General features: G+C 36.1%; 3 protein-coding genes across 3 annotated transcripts; 1 reads left to right on the forward strand and 2 right to left on the reverse strand.

The window, feature by feature from the left end:
• The first annotated feature begins 1878 nt into the window (after nt 1-1878).
• LOC117564632 (uncharacterized) lies at nt 1879-2585 on the forward strand. The gene is made up of 2 exons (XM_034243491.2): nt 1879-2296; nt 2353-2585. The coding sequence occupies exons 1-2, from the start codon at nt 1967-1969 to the stop codon at nt 2485-2487; spliced, it is 465 nt and encodes a 154-aa protein (XP_034099382.1). The 5' UTR covers nt 1879-1966; the 3' UTR covers nt 2488-2585.
• A 2519-nt stretch (nt 2586-5104) lies between these two features.
• Nucleotides 5105-8419, reverse strand: LOC117565206 (transient receptor potential cation channel protein painless-like). The gene is made up of 3 exons (XM_034244213.2): nt 8198-8419; nt 6377-8140; nt 5105-5792 (listed from the first exon to the last, which is right to left on the reverse strand). Exons 1-3 carry the CDS (start codon nt 8417-8419, stop codon nt 5244-5246), a joined length of 2535 nt encoding a protein of 844 aa, XP_034100104.2. The 3' UTR covers nt 5105-5243.
• A 6270-nt stretch (nt 8420-14689) lies between these two features.
• LOC117563649 (transient receptor potential cation channel protein painless-like) lies at nt 14690-19365 on the reverse strand. The gene is made up of 5 exons (XM_034242059.2): nt 19144-19365; nt 18725-19085; nt 17518-18640; nt 17122-17464; nt 14690-14764 (listed from the first exon to the last, which is right to left on the reverse strand). The coding sequence occupies exons 1-5, from the start codon at nt 19363-19365 to the stop codon at nt 14690-14692; spliced, it is 2124 nt and encodes a 707-aa protein (XP_034097950.2).
• Nucleotides 19366-20055: the final 690 nt, after the last annotated feature.

Genomic DNA, 20055 nt, shown 5'->3' on the forward strand with positions numbered 1-20055 from the left:
TTTATTCCTTAAATTGGAAAACAATGCTATTACAAAAAAATTGTGTTGCTGATTTTTAACCAAAAGTTTATAGATTGCAAAATAACCCATGACAAATCCAAATTTCTTTTAAAAAAAATCTGTAATTGAAATACCGAATTGGTGATATTATCTAAGATTATTCCAGGAAATTCCAGGGTACTTTCCAATTACGAAATAATACAAATGATCGAATTTTATGATTAAGGACCTCGATTAAGATTACCAGTGAGCAAAAAATTTTCATTTTTAGCCACAAGTTCAATAGCTCATTCTGGGTAAGCGTTTAACACATTTTTCTTCTTTGTTATTGTTTTAAACATCAGTTGCCTTGAATGTTGACAGCGTCTGTTTTATCTATTGTTCAAAAAGAGACTCAGCACGCGGCCAAAAACGAAACCACATACTTAATTCATATGGCGAGCAATCAAGGTCCACACACTCTACATACATACATATGTTCCACAATTCGCTGACCTAAACTAACGGGCCACGAGCGAATAAGTTCGCAATGTGCGGACATAAATAATAAACAATTTGTTGATATTTTCCTTAAAGCTTTCAGCGTACGTTAGAAACCAACGCCAAAGAAAGAATACAAAAAACTAACGGAGCAAAGAGCGTTGCTTAGGTCATTGACCAAAAAAAGAATTAATGTTATAGTAAAAAAAGAGAGCGACCACCAAAAGCGCTAGCGTTGGGGCTCTCTCTCTCTCTTTCAGCTCTCTCACAATCGAGCACGTTTTCCAAGAAAAAAGCCAGCGACGCCACTTTTCTTTAGTGTGTGTGTGTGGAGCTCTCCCACAGACACGCACACATACAATATGAATATACAGTCTATGAGGGCAGCTCGTCTAGTTGTAGCTTTTTGGTTGCCTCTTAGCTTTTTTGGCAAGGCAAACCAATAACAGCAGCAGCAGCAGTAGCACCAAAAATAACAAAAACAATACCAGCACCAGCACCACCAACAACAACCACACAAAGGAAAGTTGTTTTTGGCGTTGTGTAGCTCCGTTGTATAGCACAAAAGCGTTGCGCGCTTACGTCATTCATAAAAATAAAAACGCAACGCGAAGAGCAAACGAGTGGAACCGCTGACTCGCCATCTCTGTCTATTTTGTTGTTGCTGCCGTGTGTTTGTGTTGTTGTTCGTTCTCTTGCTCTTGCTGCTTACTGCTGTGTGCGTTGCTCCCGTTTGCTAAGCCATTAACATTTACCTGAAGAATATTTTAACCATTTTGTTTGGCATTGTTTATACTGCTGTCGTTGACACTTTCCACGCTTATTTGAACATTTAATCAATTTGAACTACATTGCTACGAATGTTGTGGTTTTGTTGCTTTTGTTTCTCAAGCCGCGGCCGCAGGTTTTTGTTTTGCACACACAACTTTAAGCGTGACCGCAGGTTCACTTTCATAACACACTATTTTAACTAGAACAACATACTGAAAGTTACATACTCCACAATTACTAGTATGGTTACACTATAATGAAAAAATAAATGAATGATGAAGATTTATTATCTTTTATACCATAAAAAAATGTTTTTGAAACACTGTTGACGGTAGTAACGTTTACTTTCATACACGAGTTTAAGCTTCAAGTATTTTAATACCGCATAGTACACAATATACCAGCAAACAAATTATGGCTTTTTGTATCAATGAGGTTTTGTCAGGCGTAAAGACACGTCTCCATGTGAGTGGTTAATATTGATTGGCCGCCATAATTTAAGCAAGAATTTAAAAATCAATTTTTAATTAAATTGTAATAGATTTTCATTTTAATAATAAAAATAATAATTGAAAAAAAACAAGAACCGTAAATAAGAATTAGATTATTTTTTAATTTAGATTTTAATGGAGTAGGCCGACGATATACAAAAGAAAAAGTCAAACGATCCCAACTGAAAATATAAAATTTAATTAACTTTTGGTTTATATCAGCTATGAAGAAAAGCAATGAAATTATAAATGACATGTCTGGATATTTCGGTGGATATCGCCGTAGACGTTTGCATCAAGGCATTTGTCGCCGACCGGAAAACTTTGAACTTAGGCGGAAATGGAGAAATGTTAACCGACAGTTTGAACGCGGCATGGAACGATCTCTAGGAGGTATGGAGCCTCGTGATAAAGTTTTGGCCACCGAATGGATTAACAAGCTCATGGGAAAACCGCCAAATTTACTACAATACAATGAACGCAATTCATTTATTAGGAAGCCTTTTAGTAACCCTTCTATATTAAATAGTTTGTCCAAACTTACAGCTATTATGGTAAATTGAGAAACTTCAGTAAAATGGAAGACTAATAATTCTCCTTCTGCATGCAGCCAATGATAGCACTCAAAAAGAAAAGTGTTATTGAACTCATAAAAAACTCGGTAGATAATGGTGAATTTATATATAAGCTACCAGTTCCGCGTGATGGAGCATTTTTTATTTTACATCTTAGTCCAAATTTATAAATGGAATTTATTTTATATCTAACACAATCGAATCATTTAATTTAAATTTGAATTTGGACGACCGATATTCGATGAGCAATAAATCATTTTTATTCTTATTATTATTTAGTCAAAATATCGCTGTGCGTCAGTGTAGCCACCTTGACAAAAAAAGATTGATTGCATTGTCGTAGCAGGAAGCAATTTAGTGGTAGTAAAACCGTAAAAGTAGATGGCGCTGTTAACTGTTGGCGCTAACTTCAAATGCTAAATTCTTAGTAATCTATTTTAATCTTTCTGCGGATAATGAAACAAAAATATAAAATGCACAGCAGCCGAATAAATTCCATTAATTATTTGCCAAGGAAGTAAATTAAAAATAATTATATGTCTAGATTTGTATATTATATCTGTTTGGTATTATGAATTACCGTGGCCATTGTCTTGTGAAATATCTTAAGTACAGTACACTTGCACATGTATCTCGATAGCATGCGTTCTTTTCTGTGGCTACACTTCCTATTGTTTGGTTTTAATTGCAATTACCTGTCAGATTAATGGACAACTCTACCAACAAGGCTCGTCTCTTAATTGTAGCAACAACAAGCAGCCAACTTATTATGCAGTTGATGCCACCGTTCATCGCTGCAACAGCGCTCAGCACATTTGCATTGTTTTATTGCCACTTAAAACGCCCCTCGTACCAACACACAAGCGAACTTCTCATTTTCACACATGATGTGAAGCATTTCTTAATGAAGATTCAACAATGGCAACAAAACTCAACACAACTCAACTCAACTCCATCGTTGCCATTACCTTTGCCTTTGCTGTAGTACTTATCCTTTTTGACCACACCAGTTGCACCACCTGCAAATGAGCATGTGAAGTGCTACGCAAAACATGTGGAAAGGTTTCAACGCTTAAGTGCAATACACACCTGTTTCATGAGAGGGGCTCTTCTTGAATCAAGCAACTAACTTTAGCATTTCGATTTTTCTTGTCAGTTTTTTCAAGAGCATACTTTTAGGCGTTAACAAATTGTCGATGCTATTTAAACAAAAGAATAATTGTATTTCAAAAGAAGTTGGAAAACTACAGTCGATTGTGCTCAAATCAAAAATGAAAGCAAAACGGTATTATTCCTAAAATATGCCAAATGAACATTCCGCAAAAATACTAAAACAAACCAAAGGCTATGTTATATCGGTATGAACCAGTCAAAGCAACTAAGATACTCTAAAATTGTTTGATCATAAAGCCTTCTATTGTTGTTGTATGTACCAAAAATGTAAGCATGGCTAAAATTTGAAAGAAACTTGATCTGCGTGTAAATATAACAAGTGCTGTCGAAATTATAGCTATATCTCTTATAATCCCTAAGATATACAGTCTCTAAAATCTAGGTGTTCGGATAGAGGGAGGGACAGATGGACATGGCTATATCGTCTATAATGTTGGCGTTATTCCTTCCTTCCTTTGATGGGTAGCGGGTGTAAAAACTTCTAGAGCATATACTAAGAAGGAATGAGATAAGATGCGAGTCCAGTTAAAACCATTTTATCGAAAATATGCTAATTGTCGCATTCATAATATGAATAGATACTGTCTATACATCGTATTATTTTTTTTGATTTTATATAATATTATTATACCCGCTAGTCATTGGGAAGAAGGGTGTTGTTATGTTTGCACGCAGATCAATTTGTTTCAAATTTTTGACACGCCCACTTCCGCCCCGCATATTGACAAAAATCGAATAACAAGCGTAATTTTAAAGCTAGAGCGAATTTTGGTATATATAATAATAACTATAGTAGTTATGATTCCTGAAAATTTAGTTGCGATCAGATAAAAATTGTCGAAGTTCTTAAAGAAATACTTTTGTATGAACAAAAACCCCTACTTAACATACTAGGGGTCTTAGTTACTTTGGCTGAGAATCTGGAATATTGTGCCGTCTGTGGTATATTTTAAATGTGGTACTATATCGATATACAAAATATACAGTTTGGCATATTTTCAGCACTTTTACAGTATATTATTTCGGTATATTTTGAGAATATTACCGGATTTTTTTGCTTTTATTCAAAATGGTTAGCGGGTATCTTGCAGTCGAACACACTCGACTGTAGCTTTCTTACTTGCTAAAAATAGGTATGTTTAATGTATTATACATAAAAATATTATCGATTGTGCGTCGAATTTTTAATAAACGTCGCCGCATTACCTAGTGTGTCAAGTACAGTCAAGCTGGACTGCGATTCCAACAGCACAAACTTTGAAAAGGATTCTGTACCAGATAGGCCAAGTACTAAAAAAAGAGTAAAATTTGACATGTCTGGAAGAATTTCAAAAGATCAAAGGACAAAAAGCTTGCTAAATGCCTTGACTGAGGCAACGAGTACAAGACAAGCGTCGATACATCAAAATTTGTATGCCGGGCGATATTATCGGTGACAATCGATGACGCTATCGACGCTTTCGATGTCGACTAGCAATCCTCTAAATCATATGAATATTATTTCAGTTCAAATTGATCTTCTCGAAAGATTATTATCGTAAAATTGCAGTAAATGTGATGAGTTTGTTTCGAGTTGGGCTATAGGCACAATTTATTAGTGCTAAAATTTTTCTTGAAGAAATTTAAGCCAATATGAGATTTTTAAAATTGCAATTTTTAATGAAAGATGATAGATAATCATTATTGGTTACTAGTAAATGAACAAATTAATAAATCTTTATATTCTTGCTTTTATAAATTGTTGTTAATGTACTCATTTGGCTGGATTCTTAATGTCCAACTGGTTTTTGATCTCCTTCAATAGCATCCTCATATCCTCACGTCGTTGTTCTATGAACTCTTCGCGTTGTTCGTCGACTTTTTTTCTTTCTCTTTCTTTAATAATATTAATAGCTCGGGCAACAGTATGAATTTCAATTTTTATATTTTTGTAAAAGAATGTAACTTCATTCTCATCGACTTCTGCATTCGAACGGAGGTTCAAAGCCTCCTCATCCATTACAGATTCCGAACCAAGTGCACCAGCGGCAAATACTACACCAGAGGTGTCATTAACTTTATTCGCAAGACCTACAATACTCGGATTTATATGCCTTTCACTGCACACCTTTGCCCGATTCTTTTGGTTTGGAAATATGGATACATAGGTATAGGTAGACTCTGCAGGGATTCTCATCAGTTTCTTAAATATGCGAAACACACGTTTCCATCGAAGCGAATTCCCGTCCAAGAGTTCTTCATAACTGTACAACACATTTGCTCGACAAATGGCAGCATTGAGTTCCGCTTGAGCCAGAATAGTCTTTGAAGCATAAAAAAAATAGTAAATTAAGTTCAATTAAAACAAATGGGTAGTCGATAGTGCCTCCTTTTGCCTTTCATAAATGTATCAGCTATAAAGTTATAATACTCTTCTACCCTACGGGATGTCTGGATACAGTGCTTTCAAGTCTGTCAATTTCTGAGATAAACACGGCTAAACTATCAAACAAGCGGGACACGACGGAATGTCTAACAACTTTTCTTAGGTTCACGGAATTTAAAAAATAAAAGCTATAATATAATAAATTAATATACTGAAGAGATATATTTTTTAAAAATATACCATGGAGTTTTTTCAGTGACATGGATCGACGGGCATAGATATAATTTCTTGGTTGTTGACGCTGATAGATTCCCTGATGCAATGAAATCTGAATAATCTGCTACCCTATGAGGAGCGGGTATAGAAACACAAGTTTTTGTGCAAACACCCGGACATGTGTGGATACCGTGCATTGAAGTCTTTGAATTTCTGAGACAAACACTTCTAAAACTAAGATGTACATGTCTCCGATTACGTAAATAATATATGTATTTGCTTATGGCCCACTGAATTTCACTCACCTGTGTATCGCCGACAGCCAGGCCGCCCAGTAAATTCGTCAGGACCATGACCATCAACATGAATATGATCACCACAAAAATACTGAAATATCCATTAGCGTCGATATTATCATTTTCACCATTGAACATCACAAGTGTCTTGATAAACGATAAATCGAGTTTTTCAAAGGAGAGACTGAAATGATTATCTGTTGCGTTCGCTGAATCCGTAGAATTCGCTGAATCCGTAGAATTCGCTGAATCCGTAAAATTCGCCAAATTCGTAGAATTCGCTGAATTTGTAGAGCTCTGTTTGGAAAACAGCACATAGAAGCACAAGCTGAAGCTGAACAACAGCATAGAGTACTGCAACAAGCTCTTTGCGAAAGTAATGGCTACCTGGCGCAGCATGAGCATGTGCACGGATATGAAAGGCACAGGTAGGGCACCAATAAGATTCATCAGTTTGGTGGACATCAGCATGATGGCGAAGACGGTAACAATCCTTTGGAAGTCATCTCCACACTCGATGTTTGTGAGGATGAGCATAAAAATCAGAATAAAATCGATTAAACTGCGCCAATGCTTGACTATCAGAAAAGAAATGACTTCCACAATAAGAAGATAGCCAATCAGCACTTGGAACACTACGTTAACAAACTTTTCAGGAAGCCAGTTGTTATGAAGATCAGAGAAACGCAAGCAAATATGGGTCCACAACATCAAAGTTAAGATGATATTGATGATAAAGTGAATGGTGAAAATGGCGATGAGCCGACGCCACTTCAGCTTTAGAAAGCAGGTGATCAACGGATGCGTAAGCAGTGGACACAGCTCGTTCGACCGGGCCATGCAGGCAATGGGAGCAATATCGAGTTCGTTGTACTTATTCGTCATATTCAGAAAGTTCATATTGAGTTCGTAATCCTCGTGGTTGGTCTTCTCGCCTCTCCCAGTGATGCAGTAATCGAAATGCTCCTCCAGAAGCTTGGCATCGATATCCTCGATCAACAAGCGATTCTTGTCATTGCGCACTCCTAATCTGGCGCCCACCCTCAAGAGCACTCTTATGGCAACCTCATTGCGATAGAGCACCGCATAATGCAGAGGCGTTTTGTGCTCATCATCGAAGTCATTGATATTCAGCCGCTGAACCATAAGCAATTGCAGCAAACACTCCTCGTATTCGTTGCTCTGCACGTAATTGATCAGCGGTTTCAATTGCACCTGCTTAATCATAATTTTTAGAAGCGTGGGGCTCTTGGGCACCAGATTGATAAATTTGCTCTTAAGCAATTTGAGAGCAGTCGACCAGCTACCAGCTTCGACAGCCAACTCTACAAGATACTCATTTTCCTGAGGCGAATTCCTTTCCAGGGTGGCAAGCACTGCTTCGAGTGCATTCTCAGTATGCTTTGTGAGGTGCTCCTTAAGCAAAGCTCGCAACATTTTCGAGATCAAATTCGCTCGTTTCGATTGTGAGATATTTTCGTTGAGTAGCACATGTTGCATGAGAGTTTTGCCATCAGAATCAACAATATTGGGTGAAGCACCTTTTTCTAATAGCAATCGAATGGCGTAAAAGCAATCAGGAGGATTCTTTACTTCCAGACTTTTGATTAATCTACTTAATGCTGTTTCCCCCTCGTACTTTCGATCAACATCTACTTTGGAGTTGGATCGATTCAGCAGCTCGTGAAGATTGGACGCATTATAATGGCTTGCTGAACCGATTCCTGGACCGATTGCATAGTGGATCGCTGCTTTATTAAGCTTCGGATTAACCTATTTAGGGTTTCACTTATATATTTATATATATTAATCACTATCTTATTCACTTACGTAATTGGGATCGCAGCCAGCATCGAGACACGCTTCTATAAATTGATGACATCCTTTTGTTGATAAAGCCTTCTCAAATATGGTCATTTGATTGTCCTCATCCTTTTTGGAGCTGAGGTTGGGCTGAGCACCACGTGTGATGGCACGTTTAAATCCATCCAAATCTCTAGCTTCAAATGCATCCTCTAGCTCTTGCTGAGCATCGATTTCGCCTTTCGCCATTCCTAGTTCTTTCTCAACTAAAAATTAAATTCGTAATGAGCTAAAATATATACAAGTTAGCATAGGGGTAAATTCTGAATCATACTATGAATTTTGCTTAAGAGTCATATCGGTTTGATATGATTAGCGTTATTGGTAAAAAAAAAACGGAGTTCGGTTTTAAATTGGTTCTATTAATCTATCTATATATTACAAGAATTGTGAAAGTTTCCCATCCATCAAACTTGAAAATATTTGTTTCCTGGTGTGAATCCAAAATGCATATTTCATAATAGTTAGTTCTGTAAAAAATAAAAAATAAAATAAAGCAAAGCTTCCCATATTCGACACCTTTATTAAGGGGACACTAGTCGAAAATTATCCACTAAAAAGAATCAAACCAATACCAAAGGGGAACTATTGAAAAGCTTAAGGGAAAACAGCCGTCAATCGATAAATAATAATGTTAATTATTAAATGTTATTAATGTTCGACAAGAGAAATTTCACTGTATCCCGCATCTAGAATTAATTTTAATTGTATTACTGTACTGATTACTCATTTACACTGAATTATTGTTTATAAATAAATTAATATTGTACTTTTAGTATTACTTCATGGTGATTTATATTATCGAATGATTTATATTATTACTTGGTGGTGAAGCTTAAAAAAAAAATAACAGCTTCAGCTATTGAAATGAATCACGAATGAAGTATCCGTTTGGTGATGGTGGAAGGTTTATTCTGTTTGGCGTACGCGCTGGCTTCTCCGGGCTTTGCTCAGTAAGCATGGGGTTAAAGAAAAGGGCCAACTGATAAGACGCACCACTATATAACAATAATAGATTAAGAATTCGCGTACATATGGGTAGACAGAGTAAGAGGAGTGTAGGGGAAAGGTACATTAAACAATGGTGAGAAGAGGATGGGAAGGAGAGGAAGGTAGGTTAACAAAAAAGACGGAGCCACCAGACGCCCACCCTACCGTGATCCTGCATTCAAATGCCAATAAAAATGTTGGCAGGATCCCTAAACGAACGTGGATCGGCTAACCTACTCCTGCTTGGTGATGCGTGGTTCCAAATACAAATAGACAATTAAGCGAACATAATAAAATGATTAAGGGGTAACATAAATGACTTCAATCCTAACAACATTATAAACGAAATAACTCACAAGAAAAATAAATAAATAAATAATTTAACGGACTAACATGGTAAGTATCTATGAGGCGGAAATTGATCAAAAAAGGTAAAGAAAAAAAAACATATGTAAATAAAGAATAAATATAATTAACCTATAAATATAAAATATGATCGAGCATAAAAATAATACAAATAATTATTTTTGAATTTATAAATAGAAAGAGTTATGAAAAAATGCAAGTTTAAAATGAACTATTTTGGTTCATTTAGAATGGAATGCTAGAACATAGAACATTAAATACAAATTAAACGAGGATCAGCTGATGGCTGCCACTCAACGAAAGTCTTTATATTGCCAGTCTCGCAAGGTCATTGACCGCTGGGACTGCAGTCAGCTGAAGGAGCGCTATGGTCAAATGGATCACAAGCAAAGGTTAAGCTCTAGCTCTATGTTATCAATTAGTAAGAGTGAAACAAGCTAGTGTCGACCAAAACAATCATACATACTATACATACAAATGTATGTATTGTACCTGCATTGCGGACAATACAGACATATGAAATTTCATAACTAAATATTTAAAGCTATAATTTGCCTATATACGTTGCCTGACATGCATTCTTAATTGACTGACATTGCTATTTTGTACAATAATCATATGATACTTGTACTATGCGGGGTCAGGAAAAGTTTTTGACATTAAGTTCCTCGGCACATCATATTACACTTACAGCACTTATTATCACTCACTTAAGAATGCAAATTCGCCTTAAACAACATAAACTAACAATAATACAAAAAAAAAAAAAAAAAACGGAGCAATCAGTGGATGGAGATCGGCGAGGCTGTCGGACGCATGTGTTGCTTCGTCAGAAACCAATGTTATCTCTAGAATTGCTTCCAAGCAGGAATTCTCCTTCGCTCTGTGAACGTCATGCAGTTATCTCTGGCTACCAAGATATTTGCCGTCGTTTATGCAGATCATCTGTTTGTGGTGTAGAACCAGCTGATGCGTCCAGCAAAGCTGTGTCGTCGAGCTTTTTGTTTTTGGCCGTTAAATACTTGTTTTAGTGTGGGGGATATTCATCTTTAATCAATTTCAAATTTCTCTGCATTTTTTTTGTTGTTAACACTGAACTATTTATACGAGGTTTTAACTACCATTTAAAGTTGGCTTTTTAATATTCATTTTTTTTGTTGAATTTTAAACTCAATTGCAAATTGGTGCCGAATCTGTTAACGAAAAAATACACAAAGCTAAAGTTATAACAACGAAGAACTAAAATTACTTATAACAGATAATTACCCTAATGTGAATAGCGGCACTTGGTATAATTATTGTTGGGACTCTTGTAGTAGAAAAACATCTATAGTGGACGGGGAAAGGTGCACTTTTGCGAAAAAAATACAAAATTAACAAATCAATATAACAATTATACATTGTATACTCCGAAATACTTTACATGTAGCTGAGTACACCAACCTTTTCACTGATATTTATTTTTACTTAACTCGCTAATTTTGTCACATGTAATTTTTCACTTTTACACTCAGGTTTTACACATAACTTGCAAACTATTGCAAAAACCAAAAACAAAAACCTCTTTTCGGAAATCTTTTGACATTTTATCCTAGTCAAAAAGGCAATCGCTTTTTGGGCTTGACTTAAAGCGTTCAGCTGTTCTATCACTTTTTATTACGAGTAAAAATGGGGAAACATTTAATGTTACGGACACCTGTGGAGTTAGTATTATTCATAGCTTGCAAATAACTGTCGACCGTTATTTTTCTTGTGCTCTCGTTGCGAGCACAACCGAAAAAGTTCATACTCTCTCGCTCTCGCTCTGAGCAAGACAGTTTTGCTGTCTTCATTTCTGTTTTCTGTTGAGCGCTTTTCGTTGAGCTCTTTTTATTTCGGTCGTTCAATGAGCAGTGCGTAAAGAGCAGAACGAGAAACGCTCGCACAAAGAGAGTCAGCAAAAGACCGATTGACCGAAAAACTCAACGCAAACGGTCTTTTTCTTCTTCTTCTTCTTACTTTCGTTGTTGTTGCAATTAATATATTTTGTATGCAAAACGAACGCTTGTGAATGTATACCAATACATATGCAAAGAAATAATACAATTTGATTATTAGAACAATTTAATTTTATTTTCAAATATTTTTGTTAACAAGTTTCATTTAGATTCCATATTCCATATAACAAAATGCTATTAAAAAGAAAAAAAAATTCAGACAATGTTGTTTTTAAATTTTTTTGTATTTTTATATATTATATATATATTTTTGTAACATATTATGTATTAAGCTTTACAACTAGTAAGGAGTTTAGATTTTCTGCACTAATCGAACTTCTTCGTTCACTTAATATAAAGTGTAGTGCTGAGAATGCCCGTTCGACGGACACTTGAGTTGCAGGTGTAGCCAGCACAACCTGCGCTAGTGCACTTATATGAGGAATCTTAAGTTGCAAATCATTAAAAAAATCCAATATATTTGAATTTAATGGCAGGCGACCGAATGTTACGTCGAAGTTTTCGATGTCAGCATAAATTTTGGCAAGTTTTGTAGAAACAGGATCTTTTTTGCTTTCTGAAACTGTCTGCAAATCGTCCAAAAATGCCGAGAACAGCGACTTCTCTTCAGATGAGGATGCGGTTGAAAGCACTGAGGAGACAGGGGAAGCAAACATCTCTTCATGCACAGGAGTCTCGAGCGCTGGAACATTTCGTGTTTGTGCCTGAAATAATAAAGCGATAATAAGTATAAAATGTTTTTTGGATTTTAGTTTAGTACAAGTATTAGTTTTTGACGAAGACAATTTTAATTAGTTTCTCAAAACTACAACATAAACAAAACAGGACCCAAATTTCAAACATTCTACGACATACAGCTTACTTCTTTCAACTCATATAAACGAAAAGCTGTTTTTTTCAAATTTGCCTTTGCTAACGATTTCTGGTAGTTCGACAACATACAATTTCTGTGCGCAGCGATTTGCATAATGTGCGACAGGCACTTATTTTATCGGCGATCTCCTTTGTTCTATTTACATCAAATACGCACAGTTGCAGAGTGTGTGCTGCACATCTCACTAGGTGTATATTAGCCAGTTCAATATAATCCAGTTCATTCAGAAGATTCTCACTTTCTATGTCTTCTTCATAAAGGGATTCCTCTGTCGCATCATTTAATACCTGGACGGCTTTTATCATGTTTCGCCCATTATCAGACGTAATGCTGTGTACATGAATATGAAATTTAAAAAAAAACAAATCACATATTTTAAAAATTGTATGTAATTCAATCTTTACCTGTAGATCTGATCAAGTGATATGTCATAATCATCTAAGATTTCTAGAATTTTATTCTTCATATATATTCCAGTATGAGATTCCCCGAGCTCAATCATGCCCAAGGTCTTCACAACAATCTCGGGTTTAGCCAGGCTTGCGTGGATCATTTGCAAATTAATTCCCAGAATAGCTTTATCCATTCTGGTCGCAACATCGATTTTCAGCGACACCAGCTTTCCCTTTGCAAGTGCCCTTATATTTTCCTTGACAAACTGCTCTTTGACTGACACAAAATTCATAATATTTCTCGACGTTACAGAGTTCATGCCAAGTGCATTATATATTGGATCCATTATTTCGTTGAACCCTTCACTGTCTAGAAATTTGAATGGTTTTCCGTCTGTGGTTACAATTTTGATCAAAGAAGAAACAATTGCTTTTTCACTAGTTTGATACGATATTCTTCGTTTTTCTTCGCATTGTGTTAACTTTGTATATCCAGAATTATTCCACTCATTGAAAATGTCCATATGCTTAGTTGTTAAGTGGCGTCTTAAATTTGTGGAATGATTACCGGACAATTTAATACCACAAACATTACAAATTGATTTGTTCTCATCCAAATTAAATTTAAAGAATTGGTGCACATTTTTATTCGAATCTCTTCCCATTTTACAATAACAATTATTTCGCAACTTCACACACTCAATTCACGATCGCAATTAAACGTTTAACGATTTGCTTGCCTATGCGTGTGAATGTATACCAATACACACGCAAAAGACTTTTATTTTCACTGAATACGACAAAACGGTCTTGGAACAACCGAAACAAAACAGAATAGAAAAAAACGGTTTCGCTCTGAGCGCGAGCGAGATCATTCGAGAACCCACGAAACGGTTGCTCTCTGAGTCTTTTCGTAAAGAGTCAGAGAGAGACACATATTTGCGAACAACGAGAAACGGTCGACAGTTATTTGCAAGCTCTGGTATTATTACATTTTTACACCAATATGTACTTACCTTTCAGAACTCGACAAGCCTCTTAAAATTTTTCCCCGCCCCTTCCACCGTCAAAATTTTGAAAAAATTGAATATTTTAAACAATTTTTGAGCTAAAAACCCCATTCATGGTAGACATAATATAAATCGTAGCCCGCATGTGCACTGCAAATTTTGTGCCGATCAAAAACATCAAAAACATGGAAACAATGCTTCAGACGGCCCATCTCTCTATTTCCTACAGTACACAAATCGGTGTTGGAAAATGTGAGGTTCGTGCAGAAAAAGACAACTATTGATGGATTAAGAATTGACAACACTACAACATGTGAAGTGCTACGCAAAACATGTGGAAAGGTTTCAACGCTTAAGTGCAATACATACCTGTTTCATGAGAGGGACCCTTCATGAATCAAGCAACTAACTTTAGCATTTCGATTTTTCTTGTCAGTTTTTTCATGAGCATACTTTTAGGCGTTAACAAATTGTCGATGGTATTTAAACAAAAGACTAATTGTATTTCAAAACACGTCGGAAAACTACAGTCGATTGTGCTCAAATCAAAAATGAAAGCAAAACAGTGCGGTATTATTCCTAAAATATGCCAAATTAACATTCCGCAAAAATACTAAAACAAACCAAAGGCTATGTTGTGGCATATGTAAAAGTGTTTGATCGTAACCAAATTTTCAAGAATCATAAAGTCTTCTGTTGTTATTGTATGTACCAAAAATGTAAGCATATCTAAAATTTGAAAGAAACTTGATCTGCTTGTAAATATAACAAGTGCTGTCGAAATTATATCTCTATCTCTTATAATCCCTAAGATATATTGTCTCTAAAATCTAGGTGTTCGGATAGACGGAGTGACAGATGGACATGGCTATATCGTCTATAATGTTGGCGTTATTCCTTCCTTCCTTTGATGGGTAGCGGGTGTAAAAACTTCTAAAGCATATACTAAGAAGGAATGAGCTAAGATGCGAGTCCAGTTAAAACCATTTTATCGAAAATATGCTAATTGTCGCATTTATAATATTAATAGACACTGCCTATACATCTAATTATTTTTTATTTTATATAATATTATTATACCCGCTAGCCATTGTGTAGAAGGGTATTGTAACTTTGTGCCTTCACAAAATGAAAGTAGCACTGATCAGCGTCAGCAGCCAAGATGATATAGCCATGTCCGACTGTCCGTCTGCCTGTCCGTATGAACACCTAGATCTCAGAGACAAAAGGAGATAGAGCTATAATATTTTTCGACAGCATATGTTATGTCATGTTTGCACGCAGATCAAGTTTGTTTCCAATTTTTGCCACACATACTTCCGCCCCCGGAAAAAAACAAAAACTATGGTAGTTGTGATTCGTGATTTCAAAATTTGATTGCGATCAGATAAAAATTGTCGAAGTTATTAAAGAAATACTTTTGTATGGGAAAAAACGCTTATTTACTAGGGGTCTTAGTTTCTTTGGCTGAAAATCTGGTATATTTTGCTCTCTATTGAATATATTGAGTGTAGTATCATAGTATATTTTCGGTATTTTTGCGGCATATAATTTTAGTATATTTAAAAAAAAAATATCGCAACATTTTGGTTTTATTCAAATTGGGTAGCGAGTATCTCATAGTCGAGTGCACTCGTCTGTAGCTTTCTTACTTGTTGGTAGTGATTTTGACTGTCAATCTGGTATATTTTGTACTCTATGGTGGAGAACAATCGATGTCACTATCGATACTATCAAGCGCTATCAAGCTACAATCGATAGCAGCAGTCACTTTTAACCATTATCGATGGTGCAATCGATAACTGGGGAAACTAAGAAAGCACAAAAAAAAAACAGAATACGTCAATATTTGTATGGCGGTCGATATTATCGACTACAATCGATGGCACTGTCGATAGCTCAAAATGAATGTCGAATATCGATCGCGCCTAGTATCGATAGTTCTCCACCTCTAATTCATATGAATATTATTTCAGTTCAAATTGATCTCCAAAAATTATGATCGTAAAATTGCCATAAATTTGTTGAGTTTGTTAAGAGTTAGGCTATAGCGTGTAGCCTATAGGCACAATTTATTAGTGCTAAAATTTTCCTTGATGAAATTCAAGCCAATATGAGATTTTTTAAATTGTAATTTTTAGTGAAAGATGATAATCTTTATTGGCTACTAGTAAATAAACAAATTAATAAATCTTTATATTCTTGCTTTTATAAATTGTTGTTAAGTGGATTCATTGAGTCCAACCGGTTTTTGATCTCTATCAACAGCATCGTGTTATCCTCCAGTCGTTGTTCATTGATATCTTTTATTTCTTTTTCTTTAATAATTTTAAGAGCTCGGGCAACAGTCTGATTGTCAATTGTTATATTATCATAAGAGTGGTGATTATTCGATGCACAAGACTGGGAGAAAGTTACTTCATTGGCATCCACTTCTGTATAGAGATGGAGGCTCAAATCCTCCGTCTTATTCATTTCAGATTCGGAACCGCTTTCACCATTTTCATGATTGGGAAATATTAATTGACTTAAGAGGACTTTGGGTGAAATAGGTTCATTCGCAAGTTCAAAACTTTCAATACTTTGATTTCTATGCCTTTCACTGCACACCTTTGCCCGATTCTCTTGGTTTGGAAATATGGATACATAGCCATAGGTAGATTCTGCATGGATTCTCATCAGTTTCTTAAAGATGCGAAGCCCACGTTCCAATCGAGGCGAATTCCCGTCTAAGAGTCCTTCATAGCTGTACAACACATTTGCTCGACAAATGGCAGCATTGAGTTCCACTTTAGTCCGAATAGTCTTTGAAGCATGAGAGAAATAATAAATAGTGAAATAAGCATAATTCAACAAACAAGTAGTATACGGTCGACTATGAAATACCCATTACCATTTTTCAATAAAAAAAATAAAAACTATAATATAATAAATTAATATATTGAAGATATATATTTTTTAAAATATGCCAAGGAGTTTTTTCACTGACATGGATCGACGGGCATGGCTATCATTTCTTGGTTGTTGACGCTGATAGATTCCCTGCTGCAATAAAATCTGAATAATCTGCTACCCTATGAGGAGCGGGTATAGAAACACAAGTTTTTAGGCAAATACCCAGACATGTGTGGATACCGTGCATTGAAGTCTTTGAATTTCTGAGACAAAACTTCTAAACTAACGTACGGGCAGACAATATGACATGTCTCCGATTACGTGAATAATAAACATATTTACATATGGCACACTGAATTTTACTCACCTGCGTATCGCCGACAGCCAGGCCGCCCAGTAAGTTGGTGAGGACCATGACCATAAACATGAATATGATCATCACAAAAATACAGAAATACCCATTAGCGTCGATATTATCATATTGACTATTGAACATAACAAGTGTCTTGATAAACGATAATTTAAGATCCGCATAAGAGAGTCTGAAATCATTATCTGTTGAGTTTGCTGAACCGGTTAAGTTCGCTGAATTCGTAGAATTCGCTAAATCCGTAGAATTCGCTGAATTCGTAGAATTCGCTAAATCCGAGGAATTCGGTGAATTCGTAGAGCTCGGTTTGGAGAACAGCACATAGAAGCACAAGCTGAAGCTGAACAACAGCATGGAGTACTGCAACAAGCTCTTTGCGAAATTAATGGCTACCTGGCGCAGCATGCGCATGTGGGTCGATATGAAAGGCACAGATCAATCAGTTTGGTGGACATAAGCATAATGGCGAAAACGGTAATAATCCTTTGGATGTCATCTCCACACTCGATGTTTGTGAGGATGAGCATAAAAATCAGAATAAAATCGATTATACTGCGCGACCAATGCTTGATTATCACTAAGGAAATGACTTCCACTATAAGAAGATAGCCAATCAGCACTTGGAACAGACTCTTAACAATCCATATGTAAAGCTCGTTATTATTACGTTTAGGGAAACGCAACCAAATATGGATCCCCAATATCAAACATAAGATGATATTGATGATAAAGTGGGTGAAGAAGATCGTGGTGAGTCGACTCCACTTCAGCTTTAGAAAGCAGGTGATCAACGGATGCTCCAACAGCGGACACAGCTCCTTCGACCGGGCCATGCAGGCAATGGGAGCAATATCGAGTTCGTTGTACTTGTTGGTCATATTCAGATAGTTCATGATGATCTCGTAATCCTCGTGGCTGGTCTTCTCACCTCGCCCAAAGATGCAGTAATCGAAATGCTCCTCCAGAAGCTTGGCATCGATATCCTCGATCAACAAGCGATTCTTGTCATTGCGCACTCCCAATCTGGCGCCCTCCCTCAAGAGCACTCTTATGGCAATCTCATTGCGACAGAGCACCGCATAATGCAGAAGCGTTTTGTGCTGATCATCGAAGTCATTGATATGCTGCAGCTGAACCTTAAACAATTGCTGCAAACATTTCTGGTATTCGTTGCGCCGCAGGTCATTGATCAGTAATTTTAATTTCACCTGCATAATCATAGTTTTTAGAAGCGTACCCTTGGGCATCAGGTTGAGATATTCGCTCTTAAGCAATTGTAGAACAGTTGACCAGTTATTAACTTTGACAGCCAATTCCACAAGATATTCATTTTCCTGTGGCGAATTCTTTTCCAGGGTGGCAAGCACTGCTTCGAGTGCATTCTCAGTATGGAATGTGATGTGCTCCATGAGTAAATGTCGCAACATTTTCTTATTATCCCAGTTTACAATGGTCTTTTGGTATTGCGCCAGAGTGTCGGGTATTAGCAAAACATGCTGACTGAGTAGCGGACGCGCTAGGAAAAAGTAGTGCTAGTTATTGTCACCGTTGAGATAACCGCTTTCCAAAAGAAAATCGAGTCCTTTGAAATAATCCGAACGACTGAGTTTGGGTGCCTTTACAAACACCGAGATCAAAAGCGTTTGTAGCCCTTGTGAGATTTTTTCGTTGAGTAGCACTTGTTGCATGAGAGTTTTGCCATTAGAATCGGCAATATTCGGTGAAGCACCTTTGTTTAATAGCAATCGAATGGCGTGATAGCAATCAGGTGGATTCTCTACTTCCAGACTTTTGATTAATCTACTTAATGCTGTTTCCCGCTCGTACATGTGATCAAGATCTACTTTGGAGTTGGGTCGATATACCAGCACGAAAAGATTGCAGTCATCAAATTCGCCTGCTGAACCGATTCCTGAATCGATTGCATAGTGGATGACAGCTTTATTAAGCTCCGAATTAACCTATTTAGGGTTTCACTTATATATTTATATATATTAATCACTTACGTAATTCACTTACGTAATTGGGATCGCAGCCAGCATCGAGACACGTTTCTATAAATTTAGCACAGTCTCTTGTTGATAAAGCCTTCTCAAAGATGCTCAGTTGATTGTCCTCATCCCTTTTTGAGCTGAGGTTGGGCTGAGCACCACGTGTGATGGCACGTTTAAATCCATCCAAATCTTTCGCTTCAAATGCATCCTCTAGCTCTTGCTGAGCATCGACTTCGCCTTTCGCCATTCCCAGTTCTTTCTCAACTAAAAATTAAATCCATAATGAGCTAAAATATATGCAAGTTAGCATGGGGGTAAATTCTGAATCATACTATAAATTCTGCTTTAGAGTCATATCGGTTTGATATGATTAGCGTTATTGGTAAAAAAAACGGAGTTCGGTTTTAAATTGGTTCTATTAATCTATCTATCTATTACAAGAATTGTGAAAGTTTCCCATCCATCAAACTTGAAAATATTTGTTTCCTGGTGTGAATCCAAAATGCATATTTCATAATAGTTAGTTCTGTAAAAAATAAAAAATAAAATAAAGCAAAGCTTCCCATATTCGACACCTTTATTAAGGGGACACTAGTCGAAAATTATCCACTAAAAAGAATCAAACCAATACCAAAGGGGAACTATTGAAAAGCTTAAGGGAAAACAGCCGTCAATCGATAAATAATAATGTTAATTATTAAATGTTATTAATGTTCGACAAGAGAAATTTCACTGTATCCCGCATCTAGAATTAATTTTAATTGTATTACTGTACTGATTACTCATTTACACTGAATTATTGTTTATAAATAAATTAATATTGTACTTTTAGTATTACTTCATGGTGATTTATATTATCGAATGATTTATATTATTACTTGGTGGTGAAGCTTAAAAAAAAAAATAACAGCTTAGGTATACTATTGAAATGAATCAC

Source organism: Drosophila albomicans, chromosome 2L (assembly GCF_009650485.2).
Source record: "Drosophila albomicans strain 15112-1751.03 chromosome 2L, ASM965048v2, whole genome shotgun sequence".
NCBI lineage: Eukaryota > Metazoa > Arthropoda > Insecta > Diptera > Drosophilidae > Drosophila > Drosophila albomicans.